This window comes from Bos indicus, chromosome 11 (assembly GCF_029378745.1).
Source record: "Bos indicus isolate NIAB-ARS_2022 breed Sahiwal x Tharparkar chromosome 11, NIAB-ARS_B.indTharparkar_mat_pri_1.0, whole genome shotgun sequence".
NCBI lineage: Eukaryota > Metazoa > Chordata > Mammalia > Artiodactyla > Bovidae > Bos > Bos indicus.
In genome coordinates this window covers 19,554,220-19,579,025 of record NC_091770.1, presented here as the reverse complement: position 1 = coordinate 19,579,025, position 24,806 = coordinate 19,554,220, and the positions used below count along the sequence as shown (strand labels likewise).

Genomic DNA, 24,806 nt, shown 5'->3' with positions numbered 1-24,806 from the left:
TCTTAGCAGCAGCAGCAGCAGCTATGCTTTTAACACAGCCCAACACATAGTTCAGTGCTCTGTAAGTGCTGGCTGCTATTACTGCTCATTTACATTTCTTTAGTTTAATCCTTTTACAAGCTCTCTAGTCTGTGAGGTACAATAATTTGTGCAAGGTCACACACACAGCATGAAGTCAACTTAGGTGGCAAATCCAGGCCTAGTGACTTGGAGTTCATGGTGTTTCATGGTACTGATTGGGCTTATACATTAAAAAAGATCTCAGAATTCTTTCCATAATTCTTTTTTTTTTTTTTTTTTTTACAGTTAGCCTTTTTATTAGCAGGTTCTACATCTGTGGATTCAGCCAATTGAAGGTGATGGAAAATATTTTGGGGAAAAATTCCATAAAGTTCCAAAAAATAAAACTTGAATTTGAAGAGTCTAAGTACTCTAGCCCTAATTCCCTGGCGGTCCAGTGGTTTCGTCTCAGCACTTTCACTGCTGTGGCCCAAGTTCAACCTCTGGTTGGAAAATGAGGATCCTGTAAGCCATGAGGCACAGCCAGAAATGAAAAATTTTTTTAAAATTTTAAGTAATAAATCCCTAATTTTTTAGTTTGGAAAGACTTCCAAGGCTGAAAGTGTAGAGGTTTCAGAGTTAGGTTCTTTAGCAACTTTTGAGGGTCATAAGAATTTCTAGTTTTTGGAAAGTTTGAAATCTACTGGAAAACGTATTTTTCTAATATCCATTTAATATCTCAGTGTTGAACACAGGGGTCTAACATGTCTGAGGAGTGCATTCTTAAACTCTTCAAATTATTGCTTGCCAAGAGATCTCACAGATGGATTACTTCAAAGGCCTTTTAAGGTTTTTTAAAGTATGTATTTTCTCTTGATTGTATTAAAAATATTTTAAGTAAAAATTCCGTGCTATTAATTGACGGATAAAAGAAATGAAGAGATGATTTGGTTTACAAAAACATAATTTATCAAAAACTTCAGGAACATACTCTCTGTCAAATGGTAGAGACACATCCCTGTAAATTCTCAAATGTTTCTATTGATGTGTAATGGAACTTATTAAAAATGAGTGGCAGAACGGATGGAAGTGTTGAAAAATTTAAATGAGAAAAAAGTGGACTATCAAAGTTTATTTGGGGAATTCTCAGGCAATCCAATGATTAGGACTCTGCACTTCCACTTAGGGGCCCCCAGGTTCCATTCCTGGTCAGGGAAGTACCCACATGCCATGTGGTACAGCCAAAAATAAAACATTATTTGAATGACATTGACTATCTCAGAATATCATCAGTATGTACTAGAATTGTGGAATTGACAAAATGGGGGAAACTAGATAGGTGAAGAATACGAAAACATGCTTCACAAAGTTAAATATTTTCATTTCTAGTGTTAGTAAAAAAAATAAAAGTTCTTAGAACAAAAGTGATGATTCTGCTTTTGGAGTAGATATCTGGAGGATTGTGTTTATTCTGGGTTTCCTAATATCTGGGGGTCCAGACCAATTGGAGCATCTCTAGGATTCAACAAACACGATAAAAAGAGAATTTAGAAGTTACATGAGATAATAGTTCAGCAGCCTGCCAAAGGGGTGGGGGGTGGGGGATGGACAAATAATAGCTATAGTAAAGGGTCAAGTATTTAAAAGGCTGTAAAAGTATACTTAGGTTACTTTGTTGTGTAACCAATTTATTGACCCATAAAATTGTATTATTTAAAGCACACAGAGTGAAGATTTGATACATGTATACATTGTGATGTTTACCATTTTCAAGTTCATTAACACCTCCATTACTTCATGTAGTTACATAGTTACTCCTTGGAGGGGTTAGAGAGCTAAAGATCTATTCTCAGCAAATTTCAAGTCTACAATACAGTATCATTAAATATTCACCATGAAGCTGGAAGTTTGCACCCTTTGACCAACATCTCCCTATTCCCTACTCCCCACCCGCTACCGCTGGCAAATACCAGTCTTTTCTCTGTTTTCTATGAATTTGATTTTTTTTAAGATTCTGTTCATCCATGAAATCAGAGTAGTAGTCTTTCTGACTGACTTCATTAGGCATAATGCTCTCCAGGTTTATACATGTCACAAGTGGGACTTCCTTCTTTCTCATGGCTAAATAATAATCCATTGTGTGTATATAACATATCTTCATCATCCATTCATCTGCTAACACACGCACAGGTTGTTTCCATACTTCAGCTGTTGTGAATAAAACAGTGAATGTGGGAGTGCAGATATCCCTTGACAGACTGATTTCATTTTCTTTGGTATATGCCCAGAAGTGGAGTTGCTGGGTTATATGGTAATTCTATTTTTAATTTGTTGAGGAACTGCTTTACAGCTTTCCATAATGGTTGTGCCAATTTATATTCCTACCACCAGTGAATATGGATTCCATTTTTTCCATGTGCTTTTCAATGTTATCTCTTGCCTTTTTTATAATAGCCATCCTAACAGGTGTGAGTTGGTATCTCAGTGTGGTTTTGATTACCCTGATGGTTAGTGGTGTTGAGCACCTGTTTCATGTACCTTTTGGCCATTTGTATTTCTTCTTTGGAAAAATGTCTATTCAGATCCTTTGCCCATTTTTTAGTTGGATTTTTTGGGAGATTTTTGCTGTTAAATTATATGAGGTTCCTTACATGTTTTTTATATTAACCCTTTATCAGAGATTGGATCTTCATGGTAGCTCAAATGGTAAAGAATCTGCCTGCAATGCAGAGCCCCGGGTTTGATCCCTGAGTCGGGAAGATCCTCTGGAGAAGGGAATGGCAATCCACTCTAGTATTCTTGCCTGGAGAATCCCATAGACAGAGGAGCCTGGCAGACTGTAGTCCATGGGGTCGCAAAGAGTTGGACAGGACTGAGCAACTGACACTACTACTTTATCCGTTACATGTTTGCAAATATTTCCTCCCGTTCCATAGGTTGCCTTTTCAATTTGTTGATGGTTTCATTTGTTGTGAAGAAGTGTTTGATGTGGTCCCACTAGTTTATTTTTGCTCTTGTTGCTTGTGTTGCATCAGAAGGCAATAGTAAAATTAATAGTTAGAAATTACACATTAGATTTCAGCTGTGGATAAAGAAGGTGTTTGTTTTCTGGCAAAAGTAAATTGTCCAAAATCGGATTGTATTCCTAGTGAGAGACTGAGCAATCTGCGGTTACAAGATATATTGAACAACCACTTACCATATCATGAACCATTTGTTCATTCAGCAAACATTCTAGTGCTTATTAAGTGCAAGGCACTAGGGTTACAGCAGTGAATAACAGGCACCGTCCCTGTTCCAATGGACTTTGAGGGGAAAAAGAAAGGCAACAAAATGTGTTCAACTATAAAGAACATAAACACAGGACCAAGAATGATGAAGGAATCTATGGATGTGCAGACAGTTGGAGAAGAGCATCACTGCCTACTAGCTGGGTGACCAGAGGCTGCCTCCACACGGTTCGGGTGAAGACCGTACATGCATAGTAGAAAAGTGAACTGTGAGACTCTCTTTGAGTGCATATAGGAAGGATTTATGCAGTTAGTACATTCAAAGGGAGTCTCACAGTTCAGTTTTCTACTACGCATGTATGGTCTTCACCCAAACCGTGTGGAGGCAGCCTCTGGTCACCCAGCTAGTAGGCAGTGATGCAAGGATAAGAACGCTGGTCTAGTCCACTGCTTTCAAAGGGCAGTTTTCATTGTTTGGTTTTGAATTAGCCTTCCATGAAAATTATACTGTTAGGGAGGTGCCCTGTTGGTCTAGAGAATGGAAAACCATTTGGAAAAGAGAAAAGAAACCCCAGAAAAGTTTCCTGCTCCTGTGGAGTTTTTCCCTCTGGTACTATCATCATTCTTCCTGTTCTGGTTATTCACTTCGATCTTACTTCTTAGGACAGAAATGATCTCTTGTTCTAAAATAGTGGGAAGGCTATCCCTAACTAAGATGAGGATATTTATTAGTCCCTGGGTTTGGGGATGTTTTATAAATAAACATGTGCTCTTGTTTCTGTTTTGCAGGAAGATGCTGGATCCGGGGTTGATGTTGTGTTCTAAGCAAGCCATGTTTCTTAACCTTGTCTACAAGTCTCTGAAAGCTGACATTGTGTTGCGGAGGGTGAAGGCTTTTGTGAAGAGGTTACTTCAAGTCACTTGTGAACAGATGCCACCATTTATATGTGGAGCTTTGTATCTTGTATCTGAGATCCTCAAAGCAAAACCAGGTTTAAGAAGTCAACTGGATGATCATCCGGTATACTTTACAACTGCTTTTTAAATCCAGTGGGTTCTGAACTGTATTTGGTATTTTTCTTTGCTATGATGACAGTAACATACTCAGTTCTCTGGAGCATGCAGAGTGTGAGACCTGGAATCAGACTGACCTGGATTTTAGTCCCTGGTGTGAAGTCAACTCGGTGGGCATATTGCTTGACCCTTTACTGGTAATAAACTACCATAAAGTGGGATTCTGTGATGCTGTGAAAGACTGATGGCAGGAGGAGAAGGGGTCAACAGAGGATAAGATGGTTAGATTGCATCACTGACTCAATGGACATGAGTTTGACCAAATTCTGGGAGATAATGAAGGACAGGGAAGCTTGGCATGCGGCAGTCAATGGGGTTGCAGAGAGTTGGACAGGACTTAGCCACTGAACAACAACAGCAGAGAGGGTTTAGAACTAGTAGATCTCTTAAACCTGTCTCTCAGTTGTGAAATGGACATAATATCACCTGCCTTATAATTTATAACAAGTCAAAAATTTATTTGAGGGCTGAATGCTTTCAAAGTCTCATGGATTCTTGATTCAAAACTTTATTCCATTTAGCAATAAGAATATAATCTCCTCTCATCTAAATTTCATTTTTGGAACTTTCATGTTTCATCAGAATTGCAATAAGCAAGTCTTCTTCAAAACCACCTCACATAATTGAATGTGGACTTCCAGTTGATTAAACCAGATTCATTAAACCATTTTTTTAGGAGTCTGATGAGGAAGAAAATTTTATTGACATAGCAGATGATGAAGAAGCAGAAAAATTCACTGATGTAGATAAAGAAACAGAAACAGATACCGTGAAAAAAGCTGAGATGGAAAAAACTGAGTCTGAAAGTCATGTGGGAACCAAAAAGGTAGAGTCTGCTTCTTGGGTGCACTTTGATAATTTAAAAGGTGAGTTTCTAAAATCTTTAAAGTTTTCTCTTGAATCTTAGGATTCCCTTTCGATCTTAATAGAAATTAACATTATGCACTTTAGAAGTTCTCAATATTGTTTTCTTTTAGATGGGAGCTCTCATCACTAGGTATATTTAGGTCTTAGAACTAAAATTTTTAACATAATGAATCATTGATTTACTTATGAACAGTACTACAGATAATAAGTAGCATACTCAGTAATGAATCTGCCTGTAATGCAGGAGACCCAGGTTTGATTCCTGGGTTGGGAAGATCCCCTGGAGAAGGAAATGGCAACCCTCCCTAGTATTCTTGCCTGGAGAATCCCATAGAAAGAGGAGCCTGGCAGACTGCAGTCCATAGGGTTGCAGGAGTCGGACACAATTTAGCGTCTAAACCACAGATAATAAGTACATATTTTTAAATTAAATTCTAGAAATTAAAGCAGATACCTTTTAGAGTTGTGAAGATTTAGTGAGAAAACTGTGGTCATGTTAAATGCACAATAGATCTCTCTTTCTTCAGCTGTAAATGTAGTCAGTTTATACCTTTGAACAAGTTTAGTTTCTTGATCTTTAGATGTAAAGGCTTCCTAATGGAACATATATGAAAAAAACACATGTATACAAAAGTTTGACTTACAAACAAAAGTATTTGTTACATATTATGAAGTATAATTGGAGAAAGAAATGGCAACCCACTCCAGTATTCTTGCCTGGAGAATCCCATGGACAAAGGAGCCTGGCAGGCTACAGTCCACAGGGTTGCAAAGAGTCAGATACGACTGAGCGACTAACACACACATGAAGTATAAAACTTGTGGTTATTTTGTTTGAGCATCATATTTACCCTCTGTAGTTCCTTAAAGAAATGTTTGAGAATTGAAAACTCTTTTTGGTATATTGGGTTGGCCAAAACGTTCCTTTGAGTTTTTCCATACAATGTTGCAGAAAAAGTGGAAGGAACCTTTTGGCCAACTCAAATAGAAACTTAGGCGTTCCATACACACATCAACTGAATTGAATCTATTAACAGAATATTAGAGCCAAAAGAAATTGTAGAAATGCAGCCTCTTCATTTAAGGCTAAAAGAAAAACACACTAGCCTTGAGGATCAAGAAAGGTGCCAACTGTTTACAATAGCTAGGACATGGAAGCAACCTAAACGTCCATCTGCAAATGAATGGATAAGGAAGTATTAACAATGGAGTATTACTCAGCTATAAAAAAGAACAGATTTGAGTCAGTTCTAATGAGGTGGATGAAACTGGAGCCTGTTATACAGAGTGACATAAGTCAGATAGAGAAACACCAATACAGTGTATTAATGCATATATATGGAATTTAGAAAGATGCTAACCATGACCCTATATGCAAAGCAGCAAAAGAGACACAGATGTGAAGAACAGACTTTTGGACTACCTGGGAGAAGGCAAGGGTGGGATGAATTGAGAGAATAACATTGAAACATATATATTGTTACCATATGTAAAATAGATCACCAGTGCAAGTTTGATGCATGAAGCAGGGCACTCAAAGCCAGTGCTCTGGGACAACCCAGAGGGATGGGGTTGGGAGGGAGGGAGGAGGGGGGTTCAGCATGTGCATGAACACATGTGCATGGGGACACATGTGCACCCATGGCTGATTTATGTCAATGTGTAACAAAAACCACCACAAGATTGTAAAGTAATTATCCTTCAATTAAAATACATATTTTAAAAAGTTGCCAGACCCATTTTTCAAATTTGTGGAACTCTTGGTCAGAGTAGTTCACCTGTCTGAACCTTAGCCTGTAAAGTGTACAAGAAAAGTATGGTAGCCACCAGGAAAGTTTTTTAAAGAATCCATCAGAGGGCTAACCTAGGAATAATCCTTTAGAAGGATGACCAGTATGTACATTATGAAGTAGACAGTTCCTTCTGTGTTCTAAAGGTTCCTTGTTGTAAATTTTGTAATGCAGAATTGCTAAAAACATGAAGAAGATAATATGAAACCTGTTCCAAGTGATACTTACTTCTAGGCATAATTTAATGACAAATATTCACTGCACTCTGAAGTTCCAAAAGAATTTAGACCTGTTTCATCTTCAGGTCCTTTGTCATCTTAACACTTAGGATCTAACTGACCTAAAAGAAACTAAGAGCGCTGTCGGTGACAGCATTAATCCTGGTGGGTTAGTGACCACTTGGGCTAGGACCAGAGCATTTGAGAAATACTCTATTTTTGTTCACAGGTGGCAAACAGTTAAACACATATGATCCATTCAGTAGAAACCCTTTGTACTGTGGAGCTGAAAATACAAGTCTCTGGGAACTCAAAAAGGTAAAGTAATTCCAAATTGTCTCCTAATTCATCTGTGCCGTATATTTGCCCCCATGGATTTAATAGTTTCTTTTCCATTTTTCTTGTAAATGATAAATAGAGGAGTTATTTAGAAATTAGTCAGCATAAGCAATTTGAAATATGTCACCTGGCTGTAATGCCTTATAACCCATATTTCTGTTGCCTGTAATAAACATTAAATTTACACATTTCTGCATTCATATGTAGAAAATCTTAAATAACGTGGGTACAAAATAAGGTTATTATTCATGGCTATAAATAAATTTTGCTTTTCCTAAGTATGCTGTTGTATATAATGGCTCTGTAAAATGGATACATTTTGCTTTACGCATTGGATATCTCAGGGCTTCCCTGGTGGCTTGGTGGTGAACTCGCCTGCCAATGCAAGAGATGCGGGTCCAATCCCCGGGCTGGGAAGATTCCATGGACAGAGGAGAGTGGCGGGCTACAGTCCGTGGGATCACAAAGAGTTGGACACAACTTAGCAACCATATTACCGCAATTGGGTATCTCTGAAAAATTTTGTGGTAGTAGAACTGTTTGCAAGCAAAGTTACCTTGTAAATGTATAAGAGGAACTCATTTCTAATAACCTTTCTGGAGTTTTGCTAACGCAAGTGTCTTCCTAGGCAGACTCCTGTGGGTCCCTGACACCTTGTTAGTGAATCTGTAAGGTCACAACTACTTTGAAAGTGATACCAAGATATTATTTGCCTTTGTCACTGTTGATGCACTGGTGGTATTAAAGAAATGATGGCTAAACTGCTGGTGACTTTAGCAGAAATAAAAACAGTAGTACCAAGCTGTACTGATGGCCATTATATTCTTCATTGCCATATACTTGAAAGGGAGGAGGAAAGCCAGTATCACACAAGTATGATGAAGCAAGGAAAATTGTTGATTTTATTATTTTAACCCCAGAATACCTAAATATGAGAGTTTTCTCACATCTCAAGGAAAAGTGCCTATATAATTGTTGGAAATGCAGCTAGCTACTTTTTTCATGAAAGACTGGCTGACAGACTGGTCATGCTTTTGTATTTTGGAGATATTTCTTGAAAATGAATGAAGTAAATCTTTTACTTCAAATGAAACAGCTGACAGTATCTGTTATCAGTGATGAAATTCAAGCTTTGGTTAAAATTTTAGAACTCCTATAACCACCATCTTAAGCTTAACAGTTTCTTGGTATCTTTTCTAATGAAATTCATGGTGATACTATGGTTTTTGTGATGTTTAATTAAATGTCAGCAACATTTTGAAGAATTGCATAATTCACAAAATCAGTATTTTATAAATGACCAGTGCACAGTGTTAAAAGTCAAACATGAATAAAAGATTCATCCACTGTAGACCAGTTAATTTTAAGTAGCAAATACCAAAAGTTGATAGGGTTTCAGACTCCATATTGCAGCTCATCTTTGGTATAGTATCAAAGGAAAAAAATCCACATTTATGTGAAAGACCATTAGTTAATCCCCCATTTTTTCCAAGTATATATCTGTGTGTGGCCAAATTTCCTAAACACACGTGAACTAAAATAACATGGACTACAGAAGTAGATATGAGAATCTGCTGGCTTCTCTTAAACCAGACATTAGATTTGCAAAGCTGTAAAATAATGCTGCACTTACCACTAATGTTTGTTTTGAAAGTTATTTTTCATTCTACATGTTATTGTTTATATTAATATGTAATAGGTTTATTGTTAATTTTAAATGAACTGTAAGTGTTCAGATTTTCTTTCGTTGTAATTTCTAATAAAGTTAAGTATCAGTAGATATATCCCACTTAACTCACAGAAGCTCTTAAGGTCCTTGATTTTGAAGTATACAGAGTGTTCCTGAGACCAGAATGTTGAGAGTCACTCTTCTCATGTATTGGCTTCAGTTTCAGTTTGGGGGATTTTCTTAAATAACCTGCAGTTTTGGTAGTTGACCTTATTTCACATATTTCTTTCCAGCTATCTGAGCATTTTCATCCTTCTGTGGCCCTTTTTGCAAAGACTATTCTTCAGGTAAGTCTCAAATATTCAGAAGACAAGAAATTAAAGAAAATAAGTAATCCTGTTTGAAGTAGTCACTAACTGGTCAGTGTTTTCTCTACTAGATAGAATTGTGTATGTTTTTCTGCTGTTGTAAAGGAGCAATGATTTGTTTGATAAAGAGCAACAGATAATTCCTCCCACTCTGAGATGAGTGGAAATACATGGATATTATAGAACCACAACAGTTATTTATTACATCCTGATTATTTATTGCTCCTGGAGAAAGGCTACCCTCCCCTTTCCCTTTTGCCATTTTTTTCACTCAGCGTTGATTCCTGGTTCATGGTTAGATGACCTACAGTATTAATACTGTTTGCCTATTCATAAAATCAGCAGTGCATTATAGAATATGTATGCGTGTGTGCTTAATTTCTTCAAGGAAAGAATAATGTGCATGTGAGGGATATTTGAAGGGTATTTTTTTGCACATTTGTGCCTTTGAAGCAATGTAGTAGATGCTTGTCTTTTTCTTGTTCTTCTGTGTGTGTGTGTGTGTGTGTGTGTGTGTGTGTGTGTTGTGAGTATATATATATATTTCAAGTTAAGATCTTAATTCCGTCCCCTCATCTTTCAGGGAAATTATATTGAGTATTCAGGGGATCCACTGCAGGATTTCACACTAATGAGGTTCTTGGATCGATTTGTATATCGAAATCCAAAGCCACATAAAGGCAAAGGTATACTTCTGTTTGATGAACTTTTCCGTTTTCACTGTTGATATTTAATAAACAACATGAGCATATATAACTAGGTTTTACATTACACTGTCTTGATTTTACATTTCAGAAAACACAGACAGTGTTGTGATGCAGCCAAAAAGAAAACATTTTATGAAGGACATTCGTAGTCTTGCTGGTAAGTATAAAGCCTGGACAGTTGAAACTGACAGTAGTGCAGGTTAGTAGCACACAGGTTGTGTTAGTCTTTGCTCTGCTTATCAGGGTAAAAGCTAAGCACCACAGATAGTATCCATCTTTGTGTTCAAGAATGTATACATTTTCAAGTTTACTGTGACTGGGCCTTTTTTCTTTTTAATTACAAAATATTTCAAACATATCCAAAGTATATACACAAGTGGTATGATAGACCTTCCCCCCCACCCCACCCCACCTTTGTAACCATCACCCATCTTTTAACAATTAACATTTTGCTATTCTTGTATCATCCATAGGTAAAGCTATAGCTCTGTCACTGACATCAACCCCACCCCCCATATATAATTATCTTTTATAGTTCAGACCATCTTAAGCTCTCTAATATGGGCTTGGCAGAATAACTACAACAGATTTTTGTCACTGAGCGTTATTTTAAACTTATTTCTATGGGTATTTAGTACTCATCCTGTGAATCTAATTCTCTTTGTATTCACAGCAGACATTTATTTACATATTAGATCCCAGTTCCTTTTTGTTCAGAGTCTAAGATTCAGTTCAGTTCAGTTCAGTTCAGTCACTCAGTCGTGTCCGACTCTTTGTGACCCCATGAATCGCAGCACTCCAGGCCTCCCTGTCCATCACCAACTCCCGGAGTTTACCCAGACTCACGTCCATCGAGTCAGTGATACCATCCAGCCATCTCATCCTCTGTCGTCCCCTTCTCCTCCTGCCCCCAATCCCTCCCAGCATCAGAGTCTTTTCCAATGAGTCAACACTTAGCATGAGGTGGCCAAAGTACTGGAGTTTCAGCTTCAGCATCATTCCTTCCAAAGAAATCCCAGGGCTGATCTCCTTCAGAATGGACTGGTTGGATCTCCTTGCAGTCCAAGGGACTCTCAAGAGTCTTCTCCAACACCACAGTTCAAAAGCATCAATTCTTCGGCACTCAGCCTTCTTCACAGTCCAATTCTCACATCCATACATGACCACAGGAAAAACCATAGCCTTGACTAGACGGACCTTTGTTGGCAAAGTAATGTCTCTGCTTTTGAATGTGCTATCTAGGTTGGTCATGACTTTCCTTCCAAGGAGTAAGGGTCTTTTAATTTCATGGCTGCAGTCACCATCTGCAGTGATTTTGGAGCCCAAAAAAATAAAGTCTGACACTGTTTCCACTGTTTCCCCATCTATTTCCCATGAAGTGATGGGACCGGATGCCATGATCTTCATTTTCTGAATGTTGAGCTTTGAGCCAACTTTTTCATTCTCCACTTTCACTTTCATCAAGAGGCTTTTGAGTTCCTCTTCACTTTCTGCCATAAGGGTGGTGTCATCTGCACATCTGAGGTTATTGATATTTCTCCTGGTAATCTTGATTCCAGCTTGTGTTTCTTCCAGTCCAGCGTTTCTCATGATGTACTCTGCATATAAGTTAAATAAGCAGGGTGACAATATACAGCCTTGATGCACTCCTTTTCCTATTTGGAACCAGTCTCTTGTTCCATGTCCAGTTCTAACTGTTGCTTCCTGACCTGCGTACAGGTTTCTCAAGAGGCAGATCAGGTGGTCTGGTATTCCCATCTCTTGAAGAAGTTTCCACAGTTTATTGTGATCCACACAGTCAAAGGCTTTGGCATAGTCAATAAAGCAGAAATAGATGGTTTTCTGGAACTCTCTTGCTTTTTCCATGATCCAGAGGATGTTGGCAATTTGATCTCTGGTTCCTCTGCCTTTTCTAAAACCAGCTTGAACATCAGGAAGTTCACGGTTCACATAGTGCTGAAGCCTGGCTTGGAGAATTTTGAGCATTACTTTACTAGCGTGTGAGATGAGTGCAATTGTGTGGTAGTTTGAGCATTCTTTGGCATTGCCTTTCTTTGGGATTGGAATGAAAACTGACCTTTTCCAGTCCTGTGGCCACTGAGTTTTCCAAATTTGCTGGCATATTGAGTGCAGCACTTTCACAGCAGCATCTTTCAGGATTTGAAATAGCTCAACTGGAATTCCATCACCTCCACTAGCTTTGTTCAGTTACAACTTATAAATCATTTAATTTTAACTGACATCTCACAGAGGTCCAGAGACATAAAAAGACTTAACCAAAGTTAGGGTTGGAATTAGAGAAGCCAAATACCCTTTTTAATCAAGATGATTCTGAATATTTTTATGCTGATAAGGAAACAGTAAAAGTGATTATTAATTTTTTTTCTCTTAAAGTTTGGATCCTGGATGCAGTTGGAGGACAAGAGAACCCTGCTCTTTCACTGTGATCACTGTTGGCTACAAATGATTGTAGCTGATAAAATTTCAGATGTTGGGTTTCCTCCACACAGACTTTTCCAGACTGTCCTTCACATTATAAGATGACTTCTTTCCAACTTCCTTACATTTTGAGACTTTAGATTTATAGGTATTGTGTACTTAGTCTTAAAAGCTTGAAGAACATAAAAAGAATTCCTTAAAATTTTTAACTTGTTTTCCTAGTTAACAGTAAGGAGTTCCTTGCAAAAGAAGAAAGCCAGATACCAGTAGATGAACTGTTTTTCTACAGGTAATATACGTAATATACTGGTTCATTGGTTCATTTGAAGAGCTGTTAAATTTAAAATTTTTAGATTCCATAAATGCTTTGTTAACATAGGCCTGTTATGGACAAATTGAAGGATATGTCACTCCATTTTTGTTAGAGGAATTTAGAAATGTTCAGTGTGCTAAATGTTAAGATATCTAAATGAAACTAAAACAAGTAAATTTGAGGGTTTTGTTTTTTAACAATTTAGCACACATTTTAAGAATCTTGGGAAATTTAATCTTCAGTTTTAGTGTATTAGTTTTCTTAAAGTCTTAAATCTGTATCAATCTAATATAATGATAAATAACTCATAAGTTATTTGTCTAAAACATGGCTCTAAGGAAAATTAGCAAAATTCATTGCAGTACTGTGGAGATAGGGCTTCCCAGGTGGTGCTAGTGGTAGAGAACCACCTGCCGATGCCAGAGATGTAAGAGACACAGCTTCTATCCCTGGGTTGGGAAGATCCCCTGGAGGAGGGCATGGCAACCCACTCCAGTATTCTTGCCTAGAGAATCCCATGGACAGAGGAGCCTGGAGGGCTACAGTCCATAGGCTCGCAAAGAGTCAGACACTTTTGCACTATGGAGATAAGTCCTAAACCTACTATTAAGAGTTATTACTACTGATTCTTTGCCTAGTAAAGGAACTGTTATCTCATCTGGGTGATTGGTTAATTTAGTTTGATTTGATTTGCTTTGTAAATACATTTTGTGTAAAGAATTTTGAGGGTATGATCCCATCAGCAGAATGCTAAGTTTCATTGTCCTTGATAGAATGGGTTGAACTGACAAAACATTGAGATTAGAGGTCATTTAGAGCCAGTTTCTAACATTAGAATACTTGTACCATTTAGTGTTGATACTAAAATAACCTTTTACTGTGCCATTTAATTAAGATGACTTATGGTGTTTTTATGAAGAACCAAGCCTAAATCATTGAAATTTATATCCTTCACATTTCAAACGTTTCCAACTGTTTTGAATTTAAAACTTTTTTCTATAATACAAATTTTAGTCATTTATATGCCAGCTGAGTTGACAGCTTTTACACTTGTTTGTGGCATTGACCGTAAGTCTTTTGATGATCATAGAACAACAGGCCCTTTGATAAAATCATCAAATGTCAATGTATAACATGCATTTTATTTTAGGTATTATAAAAAAGTTACCAGTGTTAAAGTGAAACAAAAACGGAACGAAGATGAAGAAAGTATAGAAGATGTGGACGATGAGGAATTTGAAAAGATGATTGGTAATTTGTTTACCTTTATAATCCACAGAGCTTGAAAATTTTTATTGAAATTTAGACTGAAGCAAAAATTGGGAAATTAGAAAAGTTTACATTGAGCTCACTTGTTGCATATTATATCACACCTACTAAAAATAAGCACTTAAATAGTTCTAATGGAGTAAAAAGGACTGCAATTGCTAAATACTCTTTTATTTGACATTTTCCCTCATTGAATAAAAGAACTGTAGAAAGAAGCTAAAATTAACCAGAACCCATTTAGTTTAGGGATTTAATTAAGGCCAGCATAGTACATGGATTTGTGTAGATTAATAAAATACCAGCAGTGTCAGATGTATATCATTTTGGTGTTTACATATCACAAACAACAGTCATATGTGTTGATTTTAGTATAAGACGTGTCATTTGTTATTTCTTGCTATATCTCACAATTTGTATATTGCTCTCTGGCAGACACATTTGAAGATGATAATTGTTTCACCTCTGGAAAGGATGACCTTGATTTCGCTAGGTAATATGCTTTCCTTAAATTTTTTTTTTAACTTTTTTCCCAGCATTTCTCAAATTACTGTCTTTCAGAACAGTGGAGCACAGGACTATGTGTTATATAGGAGAAAGGTATTGAATTTTGGGAAATAAATATAGTACTTTCATTTTTGGACTTTTATAATGCTTGTTAGTATGTTAAATAAAGGCTCTGAGCTGTCTGTAATTTTCCTTTGAATTCTGTTAATAGCCTAATACCCTGCTGGTCACCAACACATACTTTAGAAAACAGAGTCCTCATTTACTTTACTAATTGTTATTTTTCTTCAGCAACATGAAGAAGAAAGCAAAAGGAGCTAAGGATGACTCAGAAGATGAAGATTCAGAAGATGACGACCTTGATAATTTGGATGATGATGAAGTTTCCTTAGGAAGTATGAATGAAGAATTCGCTGAAATTGAGGAAGATGGAGGAACATTCATGGATGTGTTAGATGATGAGAATGAGGGCATTCCAGGTAAACCTTTAAACAAACTTTCTGCCTTAGCAGAGGCTAGTTTTTCTCTTAAAGGTTTTTTAATATTATCTTGTATTAAGATTTATACTCAAATCAGCCAGAAATTTAAGATCTTCCCATCTCACTTGACACTGAAGTTTTGGGTTTTTAACCAGCTGAGTTCTGTTTTGGACTTCTATTTAATCAACATTGAGGCTGTCTATGCTATTCCTCTTGACCTGTCATGTTATACTGCCTTTTAAAAATACTGGATTGATAATTTGCAATAATGTTAATCTATATTCATCATAGTAGTTCTGCAGCAGTTTTTTAAAATTGCTTAATAACAACAGAGTTTTTATGTTTTTGTTTTTGGTAACAGAACTTGATGATGAGGTCAGACTCAAAGTCAATAATAAGAAAAACAAGAGAAAAAGTGCAAATGATTTTGACTTTGCTGGGTCATTTCAAGGTAAGAAAATGTATTTAGTCTCTTCTGAACCTAAGCACTGCATGTGAAAGCTGTTGTTCATTATCATTTTGGGAAATTAACTGTTCTATTGGGTAATAAGTTTTATGAATTTTTAATATATAAATATTGTTTTTTTTCACATCCTCCAATTATTTTCTTTCCTGAATTCACTCCTCTCATTTAAATACCTCTGGATCATCTTTTCATGAATGTTTAAACCTTCAATAATAATGTAAGCCCAGGATTTTCATAGACACCTGTTACATTTTTCCTTTTATCAACTCTTACCTTCCCATCTGATCCATCTATTTAAAAACCCATGCTCTTTATTAACATCATTTTCTTTTTTTAATGAGAGCTGCCATGACAAAATGATTCTGATCTCAAAAATATGTAAAATGAGAGTTTTCATTTCTGCTAATTTGTTCTCTCATATTTTTTAAAGTATATCCTAACAGATTATGCCTTTTAGTGTAATACTTCTACGGTACTAATAAAAGGAAAAAAGCACTATATATATATCAGGTGATAATATTTTTTGATAAAATTGTAGAAAGCACTATAATAAATACAAATATTCCTTAATTTGTGGATAAATTCACACACACACCTACCTTTAAAAAAACAAAACAAAAACTTTGATTATAATGCCTCTTTATTTCTGCTTACTAGTACTATGGTACATTTGACCCTTAAATAACATGAGTTTAAACTGAATGGGTCCGTTGGTACAGGACCAATAAACACGTACCGCAGTGCTACATGGTCCTCAGTGGTTGAATCTGAGGATGCGGAAGGCTGAGGTTAAGGTATATTCCTGTTTTTGGCTGCACAGAGGTTGATGCCCCTAACCTACACATTGTTCAAGGGTCAGCTATAAATGCTAATGAATAAAAATAGACCTGCGAAGTTTAAAACGCTTGACAATATTTTGTTAAAATTAAATAATACAAAACTTTTTGACAGTAAATATCAACAGTAACTCTGGGTGGGTAATAGTCCCTCAGAGACGTTGATGCCTACAAAGTTTAAATACTGCTAACATCACAGTTCTCTTAGATTTACCTGATGCATGTTTACATCATAATGTGTTACCATTCAGAGTTTGTCTTTCACTGAATGATAGAAGGTCACACTTTTAATAGTAGCATTTGCCCATAAGGCAGTTTTCCTCAAAATCTCTCAGGAAAGATATGTTGCTTTAAATCCTGCTGAGCCTGTTGTATTAAAAGATGCTCTCTCATTGACCTTATTTTTAATAAAGTGCCATTTCAGAAGATATTAGCCTGAAAAGACATCAAATCTCAGTGGATAATAGTTTTGGATACAGATTAAAGGATGTGACAGAATTAATTTTTTTAAAAAAGATACAAAGGGATTTAAAAAGGAAAGAAGCAGCAAACAGATGAATTGATGAGGGTGGGGGAATTCACCCTGCATTTGCTAATGTTGGCTAGTCTAAGAATAAATCTTTTAAAAAAAGAATAAACTTGAAGGAAGCAGTTCAGCAGAAGTACTTGCTAATTGAAGCTTTAGATATATGCCTGTAGGATGAATGAAAACCAAGACCTTTCCTAATACTATACAAGTGGAAATTTTAGCTTAGGAGAAAAATAGCATTATGCACAATTCTGAAATAATACACATTTCACTTTGGAAGATGAAATGCTCTAGAAACTTCTATCAAAAATGGCTCTGGTATATCCATACAGAGACATGTACATGACTGTTCATAGCAGCAATATTCATAATAGCCAAAAAGTAGGAACAACCAAATGTCTGTTGAATGTACAAGCAAAAAATAGATGAAGCCCATATAATATTGTTCCGCAATAAAATGGAATGAAATATTGATACATGCTATAAGGTGAATGAGCCTTAAAAATGTTTTGCTGGGAATTCCCTGGCGGTCCAGTAGTTAGGACTCCAGGCTTTCACTACCAGGGGCCTGGATTCAATCCCTGGTTGGGAAGCTACCACAAGCCACGCAGCACAGCCAGGTAAAAAAAAGTTATGCTAAGTAAAAGAGGCCAGTCGCTGAAAACCACATATCACATGATCCCATTTACATGAAATAGCCAGAAAAAGCGAAGCCTTCCATGGAAGGGAGCATGGGACTGCAAATGGGCACCAGGGATATTTAAGTGGCTGTTAGTACCAGAAACATTGATAATAGAGTTTGAATATTGTTTCAGGTAAAGTGAAAATGGGTAAAAGCAATACTCTGAATTATTATAGTTTTAGATAATGCTTTTAAATGTGAGTTAAAATGTAATAAATATTAGTGAACTTATTTAAAAAACAGACTCACAGACACAGAAAACAACTTGTGGTTACCAAGGAGGAAAGAAGTGGGGGATAAATAAGAAACAAGGTCCTGCTGTACAGCACAGAATACTATATATTCAATGGCTTGTAATAAACTGTAATGGAAATGAAAAAATGTAACATATATTAAAAATGTTTTATTATTTCTTCTGTTTTGAAAGGTTTACATATTTAGAATTACAGGGGAGGTTTTTTTAAAGAACCACTTTATTTCAAGTAGTAAACAAAACTCTAGTTATAACACAATAAAGAAACCCTCCATCACTTCTTCACAGTTACTCCAAGGAACAAAACCTCTTACTTAGTTAAAATTTACAGTTAACCTTAAATATTTAAAATACACCCTCGTCAATTTCAGAATTTTAATCTTGCCTGATACTTTGAAATACTTTGAAATCAAACTTTGATTGATGGTCAGATCTGAAAGACAAGAAGACACTATTGTCACCTGAACAGCTCTATTAGGATATTAACTTAAAAAACTGTATACTAACTCAAGTTATTTTTCTGTCTTTAAATGCCAGCTGCCTAATGATGCTCATAGAAGATAATTATAACTGTGTGTTTTAAGCCAAATAAATATATATTAACAAAACTACATTGAAGATCTTACTTCTACAAAATTATTGGATTTACAACTTAATAATGTAGGCTTATACTTTTTTTAGGACCGAGAAAAAAAAAGAAAAGAGACTTTGATGACTCCAATTTATTTGTATCTGCTGAAGAGGTAAGGCTAACATATTGTTTTAAGCACTTACTGTTGTACGTTGTTTTTTAAGTTTTCTAATAAATGTATTCTCCGCACCGCCCCGCCCCCCCCCCCCCACTCTTCTTTTTAAGTTTGGCCACCTATTGGATGAAAATATGGGATCCAAGTTTGATAACATTGGCATGAATGCCATGGCTAACAAAGATAATGCAAGTAAGTAACTTGAATTTTTATTGAGGTTTTAAAATAGTCTTAAGTTATAATTTCTGAAGATCTAAATATTTTTGGAGGACTTTTTGATAGTAAGAAGGGAAAAATGATTCCTTACAACCTGGAAGGAATGACTTTTTCACTTCTGTCTGCAGAGCATATGGGATTAAAAAGTACACTACAGCAAAAAAGACTACAGCCTACAGAAACTACTTTTTTTTTTTTTAATGGAGGCAGGCTATTTTTATAAAGTATAAATTTGCTAAGTAACCTTATAAATATTTTATACATCTTTTAATTATTTCTGATATTGATAGTTAACTGGCTGCTCTTCTTTCACCAGTGAGTGTTCAGGGAAAAGAAAATCTTTAGAGCATTTGTTCCTTTCCTGTCCTAGTTGTTTATTTGTAAGTAAATCTTTGATGATAAATACAGAAGGAAAGCAGCAAACAAGCAGGGGTTTGTGCAGCAGATGGGAAGTGACTATAGGCCATGGCAGACTGGAAGCTCCTGTCACTCAGGGTGTTCTCTGGAGCCCCAAGAATCTACCGTGCACTCATCTTTCTTCTCCCCCGCAAAGGTCTCAAACAGCTTAGATGGGAGGCTGAACGTGATGACTGGTTACACAACAGAGATGTGAAAAGCATCATCAAGAGGAAGAAAAATTTCAGAAAGAAGCCAAGAACCACTCAAAAAATGAAAAAGCAAAGAAAATCAGTGTTTTCTAAATAAATTACAAAGTAAAATTCCACTTACTCCTAATTTTTATTGCTCAGCCATTTTTCTTGATCTTGCTCTCTGATTCCATACATTCCAGACTGTTCAATGGATTTGTAATACACTATAAATAAAAATATCTGTCATTTATAAAATCATGTAAAAGTGTTAAAATTAAACTATACTGAGAAAAAAAATCCAGCTGTTCCCCTTTATTTCTGCACACTAAAATGAAAAAGACGACAGGATACGTATGTTGTGTGTAAGCTCTAGCATCTCTAATCTCTACTAATCCTTGTAAGGAACACTATTAACTAAGCATTTACTTTATACCAGATACTGTTTGAAGTAATTACATAATGTTATCTTTTTTAATCCTTATAACAATTCATGAGATGGGCATTATCTCTACTTGATGGAGAAAGAAAAAGCTCCAAGAAAGTAGCAAACCAGACATGAGTTTCAAGCAGTGATTTGATTGCCATCACCCTCAGATAAGTCTCATTCCAAAGTCTACATTCTTAACCCACTGGAAGAATTAAGAATCCAGCCCATCACTGGGATTAACTTATTGGGTAACTGCGATGAGAATTTTCTCCACTGTGTTCTTCAAAAGGAGTGAAAGTAGAGATGAACAGTATTTTTGGAAACGGACATCAAAAAATTAAAAAGTGATTTAACCCTTAATTGGTCATAAATAATTTATAAAGTTTACCTGAAGAACTTGCTTTGTACACACAAATTTTACTTAAGGAAAAACATACCTTCTAAGATGAAGGGGAATTTTTTGCTCATTGTATGCCTGAAATCTAATGAAAAAAAAAAGTTTTAAAATTAGGCATGATTAGAAATTCACTGTATTAACACGTGGAGCCATAATTTAGTGCTAGCCTTAGGGTCTATAAGACAGGAATCCTATAAATTAGAGAAACTATCTTTTTAAAATAGGGTCAAAACTGCACTTACAGGTAGTCTTCCATAGCTATTTTTGGAGTTTTTAGGATTTGACCTATATATATATGATTTAATTTATTTCAAAATGGTATTTTAAAAGCAGATTTTCAGTGTTAATGTGAAATTCCCTTGTGTAATTTTATGAACTGTTTTATGGATGCCATTTTACCTTGCTAGAGAATTAGAAATAAGACTGTACTACACCCAATTTTTAAAGTTGACCTTAAACCTTAGTTTGCTTTTAAATACCATTTGTACGTTTTCTTTTATACCCTTACATCCTTTAAGATAAATGACAAGTTTCAAAGATGGCCACCACCCCAGGACGACTACTCCCTGCTTTAGAGAAAGGGAAAGTAGCACTTCCTGATTTTGATGGCCAGTGGCATGAGAAAGGCTGTTAGTGTCTAATGCTGAAGAAGAGGAAGAACTCTAACCTGAGCAACTGGTTACTTGACAATTCAGCTATGCTACTTGTTTTCTCAGTTTGTCAAACTGAGATGTAAGGGACAGGCCGGATTTTTACCATCTATACTCCCAAACTAAGCCAGACCAAGGACACCTACTCTATGCTTCCCATTAGGAAAATCCATGGAAGTATGAAACATTTTCCTTAGTCTACAGACATTTAACTTTTGGTGGTTGGGGAGAAGTCAGTCATTTATTCTATAATACCAATAATTAACACCTAGCTTCTTCCCCTTGTGCCCATAAAATGCCTAATACATTGACTGAAGAAGCAGTTTCTCCAAAAAAGCCATTTAACCTAAAATGTGTTAGTGAACTGTACACCCCCCTAAAAAACACTGTAATTTCTGAATTATGATTACCTTGGCTTGTGTTCATCTTATTAAACAAAAAATACGCTCCAAAAATGCCCATAAGTTCAGCTACTAACACTCCTTTAAAGATCTTCTTTGCCAGTGGATCCATAGAACGGGACATCCTAAGTTTAACAAATAAATGTAAACCTGAATAAACATATTCAAACTTAGTAACACTGAACTTCAGTACATTTCAATAGTTTGAGTGATTACATAGGAATAAAACCCCAAAGTTAGTGTATGCAAATTGTATTAGGCATGTCTCACTTTCCTAGTTTTCAATCTCCATGCCTAAGGTGCACAATGAACCAGAGACATGATTAGAGAAAGCAGAGAGGAGACAAAATTGAAGGCATTGTGAAAACTAACAACTTATGGAACTAAGATTTTTAAACTGCCTAAGAATATAGAATGGTGGGAGATAGGGAGCTGAAACTAGAAATTCCTAGTTTCAGCTAAACTAGGAATTAAGATATGTTCTAATGAGTATGATACGTGGAGTTCTTCATGAAGTAGCCTACAAAAGCAAGATTATTCTGTAAGTGGTTATATCAATATGTGTTTTATAGCTGGAAGTTTTCATTTATGTAATATATTGAAGTATGTGCCATAGTTCATAGCATTTTCTATAAAGATGAGCAATAAACTGATTCTTGCTCCTAAGGAGTTGCTATTCTAAGTTTTTTCAAACTAATCACATCACCCAAAAGCCTTGTTAAAAATGCACATTCTTTGTTGACTTCCCTGGCAGTCCAGTGGTTAAGACGCCATGCTTCCAGTGCAGGGGAAGGAAGCAGGTTCAATAATTGGTTGGGGAACTAAGATACGTGCCACAAGGCAAAGCCAAAAAAAAAAAAAAAAAAAGCATATTCTTGGGCCTCAACGGGCAATTCCCCAATCCCCAAATCTGATTCAGCAAGTCCAGAGTTGGCACCCCGTAATCTGCCCTTTTACAGACAACTCCAACTGACTTTTATACAAGAGGCTCCTGGACCACGTGAGGGGAAACACTGACCATAATCACCCACTAAGTGGCAAGACGACTTCAACTCTTGATTCTCTCCCTGTATTATAAAAGCCCATCAGAAGAAAGTGCTTGAGTCTTTATTCTCTTTCATGAAGGTAAAAGCTAACAAGGGAAGATCTATATAACAAGAAACTAGCATATCTGACTCTAACTGAATAAATGAAATATAGACCAAAGTTTTTACTCTGCCTCAAAGTCAAGAAGGCCAGGAGAACCAGTGGTTTTTAAACTCAGGATTTCAGCATTGTCCTGTATATGATTTGTCATTCTGTTCCATTCTCTGTGTGAAATGGCATAGCCTGTAATACTCTACCCAGCTCTCCTCTCATTCCACTCAATTTTAGCTTCTTTTCAACAGTCTGAGGGTGGGGGTAATTAAATACTTTGGTAGGATTATCCTACTAATATCCTTACCAGGTGTCCCTCCCACCCCACCCCCAAGATCCCTTCTCTCATTTTGATAATGTGATCACCCTGAGGCCTAAAATATTAAGACTTTATTATTCATGCCTAAGTGAAATGAAGCAGAAAAGTTTAAAACTTACACATAACTAAGAGGCAGTGAGGGAGTAGGAAGGAAGATTTGTTTTCCTTTGTGTACTGCTAGACATTACATTATAGGCTGTACATTATAGGTTTCCCTGGGTAGCTCAGCTGGTAAAAAATCCACCTGCCATGTGGGAGATCCCAGTTTGATTCCTGGGTTGGGAAGATCAACTGGAGATGGGCTAGACTACCCACTTCAGTATTCTTGGGCTTCCCTGGTGGCTCAGACTGTAAAGAATCTGCCTCCAATGTGGGAGATCTGGGTTTGATCCCTAGGTTGGGAAGATCCCCTGGAGGAGAGCATGGCAACCCACTCCAGTATTCTTGCCTGGAGAATCCCCATGGACAGGAGCCTGGGGCTGGGGGGTACCCTGCAGTCCATGTGATCCCGAAGAGTTGGACATGACTAAGCACATTTACTGCCAGGAAATAAGCCATAACCAGTACAAGAGCTATCTTGGGGTTATTTTTTAATGTTCAAGTGCTGAAAAAACAAACAAACAAACACACCATAAAGCCAGCCTTACAGGCAGATCCAGAGAGTAAGGAATTCAAGTAGAATTCTGTTTTGTTAGGAAAGCAAGGAAAAAGGTTCAAAAAAGTAAAGTCCATAAATAAAGCAAATTTTTAAAAGACTAGGGAAAAAGTAAAGTTCAAATAACACTGTAAAAAACATTTACCTTTCTTAAAAACAGATATATGTACATTTCACATTCCAAGTCCCTCAGCTTCAGAAAAGGTGTTTATAACAACTGATAAAACCAATTTAATGAACACCAAAGGCATACCATTCCACAACAGGTTACTAACTGGTGGAGATGGAATAAGATTAGACAAGATTTTTGGATAATGGTGGAATTTAGGTGACATTTAAAATAAATCAGTCCTGAGAGTTCCCTGGTGGTCTAGTGGTTAGGATTCCGAACTTTCACTGTTGTGGCAGGGGTTTAATCCCTGTGACTGAGATCTGGCAAGCAGGGCAAAGCCAAAAATAAATAAATAATAAAGCAATCCTCAGGTGGGCTGGGAAAAAAGCAGGGCTGTGTGTCATGAGGGTAACATCACACTGGGCTGAGACGCTGACTCAGGATGCACAAGCTTAAGACAAATACGCATGTTGCCTCCAAAAAACCTCAGCTGTGCACCATAGCCGGCTATGGACACTGCTCAGCATCTCCAGGCAACATTTCAAACAGCAACGTCTTTCCTTCCACTGTAAACAACAAGGCTTCCCAGCTCCGACCCTGAGTTCAATGAACAAAAGCAGTTTTTCCAGGTTTTCAGTGTCAAGAGCCAAGCAACCAACAAGGCCCCCAAGCGTCGTCTCAGGATGGCTACCAGGGATCCTCAGCCCCTGGCGGCCCCCGCATCCCCGGTGCCTGGGCTCCTGCCATCTTCCCAGCTCCCGGGTTCTTCCCGACCCGCCGGGACTCCCAGCACACTCCGGCCCGGCCAGGTGCCCACACGCACGCTCAGCGGAAGGAACACTGACCGGTCGCCGGACCAAGGTCACCGAGCGACCCGGAAACACTCGGGTCCGCCCCTCGTGCAGACCAACACAGTCAAGGAATGTCCTCTTTATGATACTAGAACTCTGCCGTGGTCCCTACAAACCTCAGCCCTCCTCCTCACTCTGGGGAGACCCTGTCGGGCACGAAGAGCTACAGCCAAAAGTCTAGCAAGAGGCCTGCACAAGTACCTTACCTGAGGCGCGGACTCCAGGGGTTGCGCATGCGCAAAGTGTGGCAGAGCTCTCCCCTCCCGGGCGTTG

General features: G+C 37.1%; 2 protein-coding genes across 2 annotated transcripts in view; one reads left to right on the top strand and one right to left on the bottom strand.

Annotated features, from left to right (window-relative positions):
• CEBPZ (CCAAT enhancer binding protein zeta) overlaps positions 1-19,718 on the top strand; it is a 24,686-nt gene extending 4,968 nt beyond the window's left edge. Inside the window, exons 3-16 of the mRNA XM_019969995.2 lie at positions 4,020-4,251; positions 4,981-5,170; positions 7,409-7,497; positions 9,481-9,534; positions 10,139-10,241; positions 10,351-10,419; positions 12,924-12,990; positions 14,165-14,265; positions 14,716-14,773; positions 15,079-15,266; positions 15,628-15,717; positions 18,714-18,775; positions 18,889-18,970; positions 19,548-19,718. Of these exons, the coding sequence (XP_019825554.1) occupies positions 4,020-4,251; positions 4,981-5,170; positions 7,409-7,497; positions 9,481-9,534; positions 10,139-10,241; positions 10,351-10,419; positions 12,924-12,990; positions 14,165-14,265; positions 14,716-14,773; positions 15,079-15,266; positions 15,628-15,717; positions 18,714-18,775; positions 18,889-18,970; positions 19,548-19,699 (1,537 nt within the window). The 3' untranslated portion in view covers positions 19,700-19,718. The remainder of the gene's footprint in view (positions 1-4,019; positions 4,252-4,980; positions 5,171-7,408; positions 7,498-9,480; positions 9,535-10,138; positions 10,242-10,350; positions 10,420-12,923; positions 12,991-14,164; positions 14,266-14,715; positions 14,774-15,078; positions 15,267-15,627; positions 15,718-18,713; positions 18,776-18,888; positions 18,971-19,547) is intronic.
• CEBPZOS (CEBPZ opposite strand) lies at positions 18,168-24,806 on the bottom strand. Its single transcript, XM_019969999.2, has 5 exons — positions 24,740-24,806; positions 21,469-21,584; positions 20,449-20,493; positions 19,724-19,808; positions 18,168-18,465 (listed from the first exon to the last, which is right to left on the bottom strand). The coding sequence occupies exons 1-4, from the start codon at positions 24,766-24,768 to the stop codon at positions 19,726-19,728; spliced, it is 273 nt and encodes a 90-aa protein (XP_019825558.1). The 5' UTR covers positions 24,769-24,806; the 3' UTR covers positions 18,168-18,465; positions 19,724-19,725.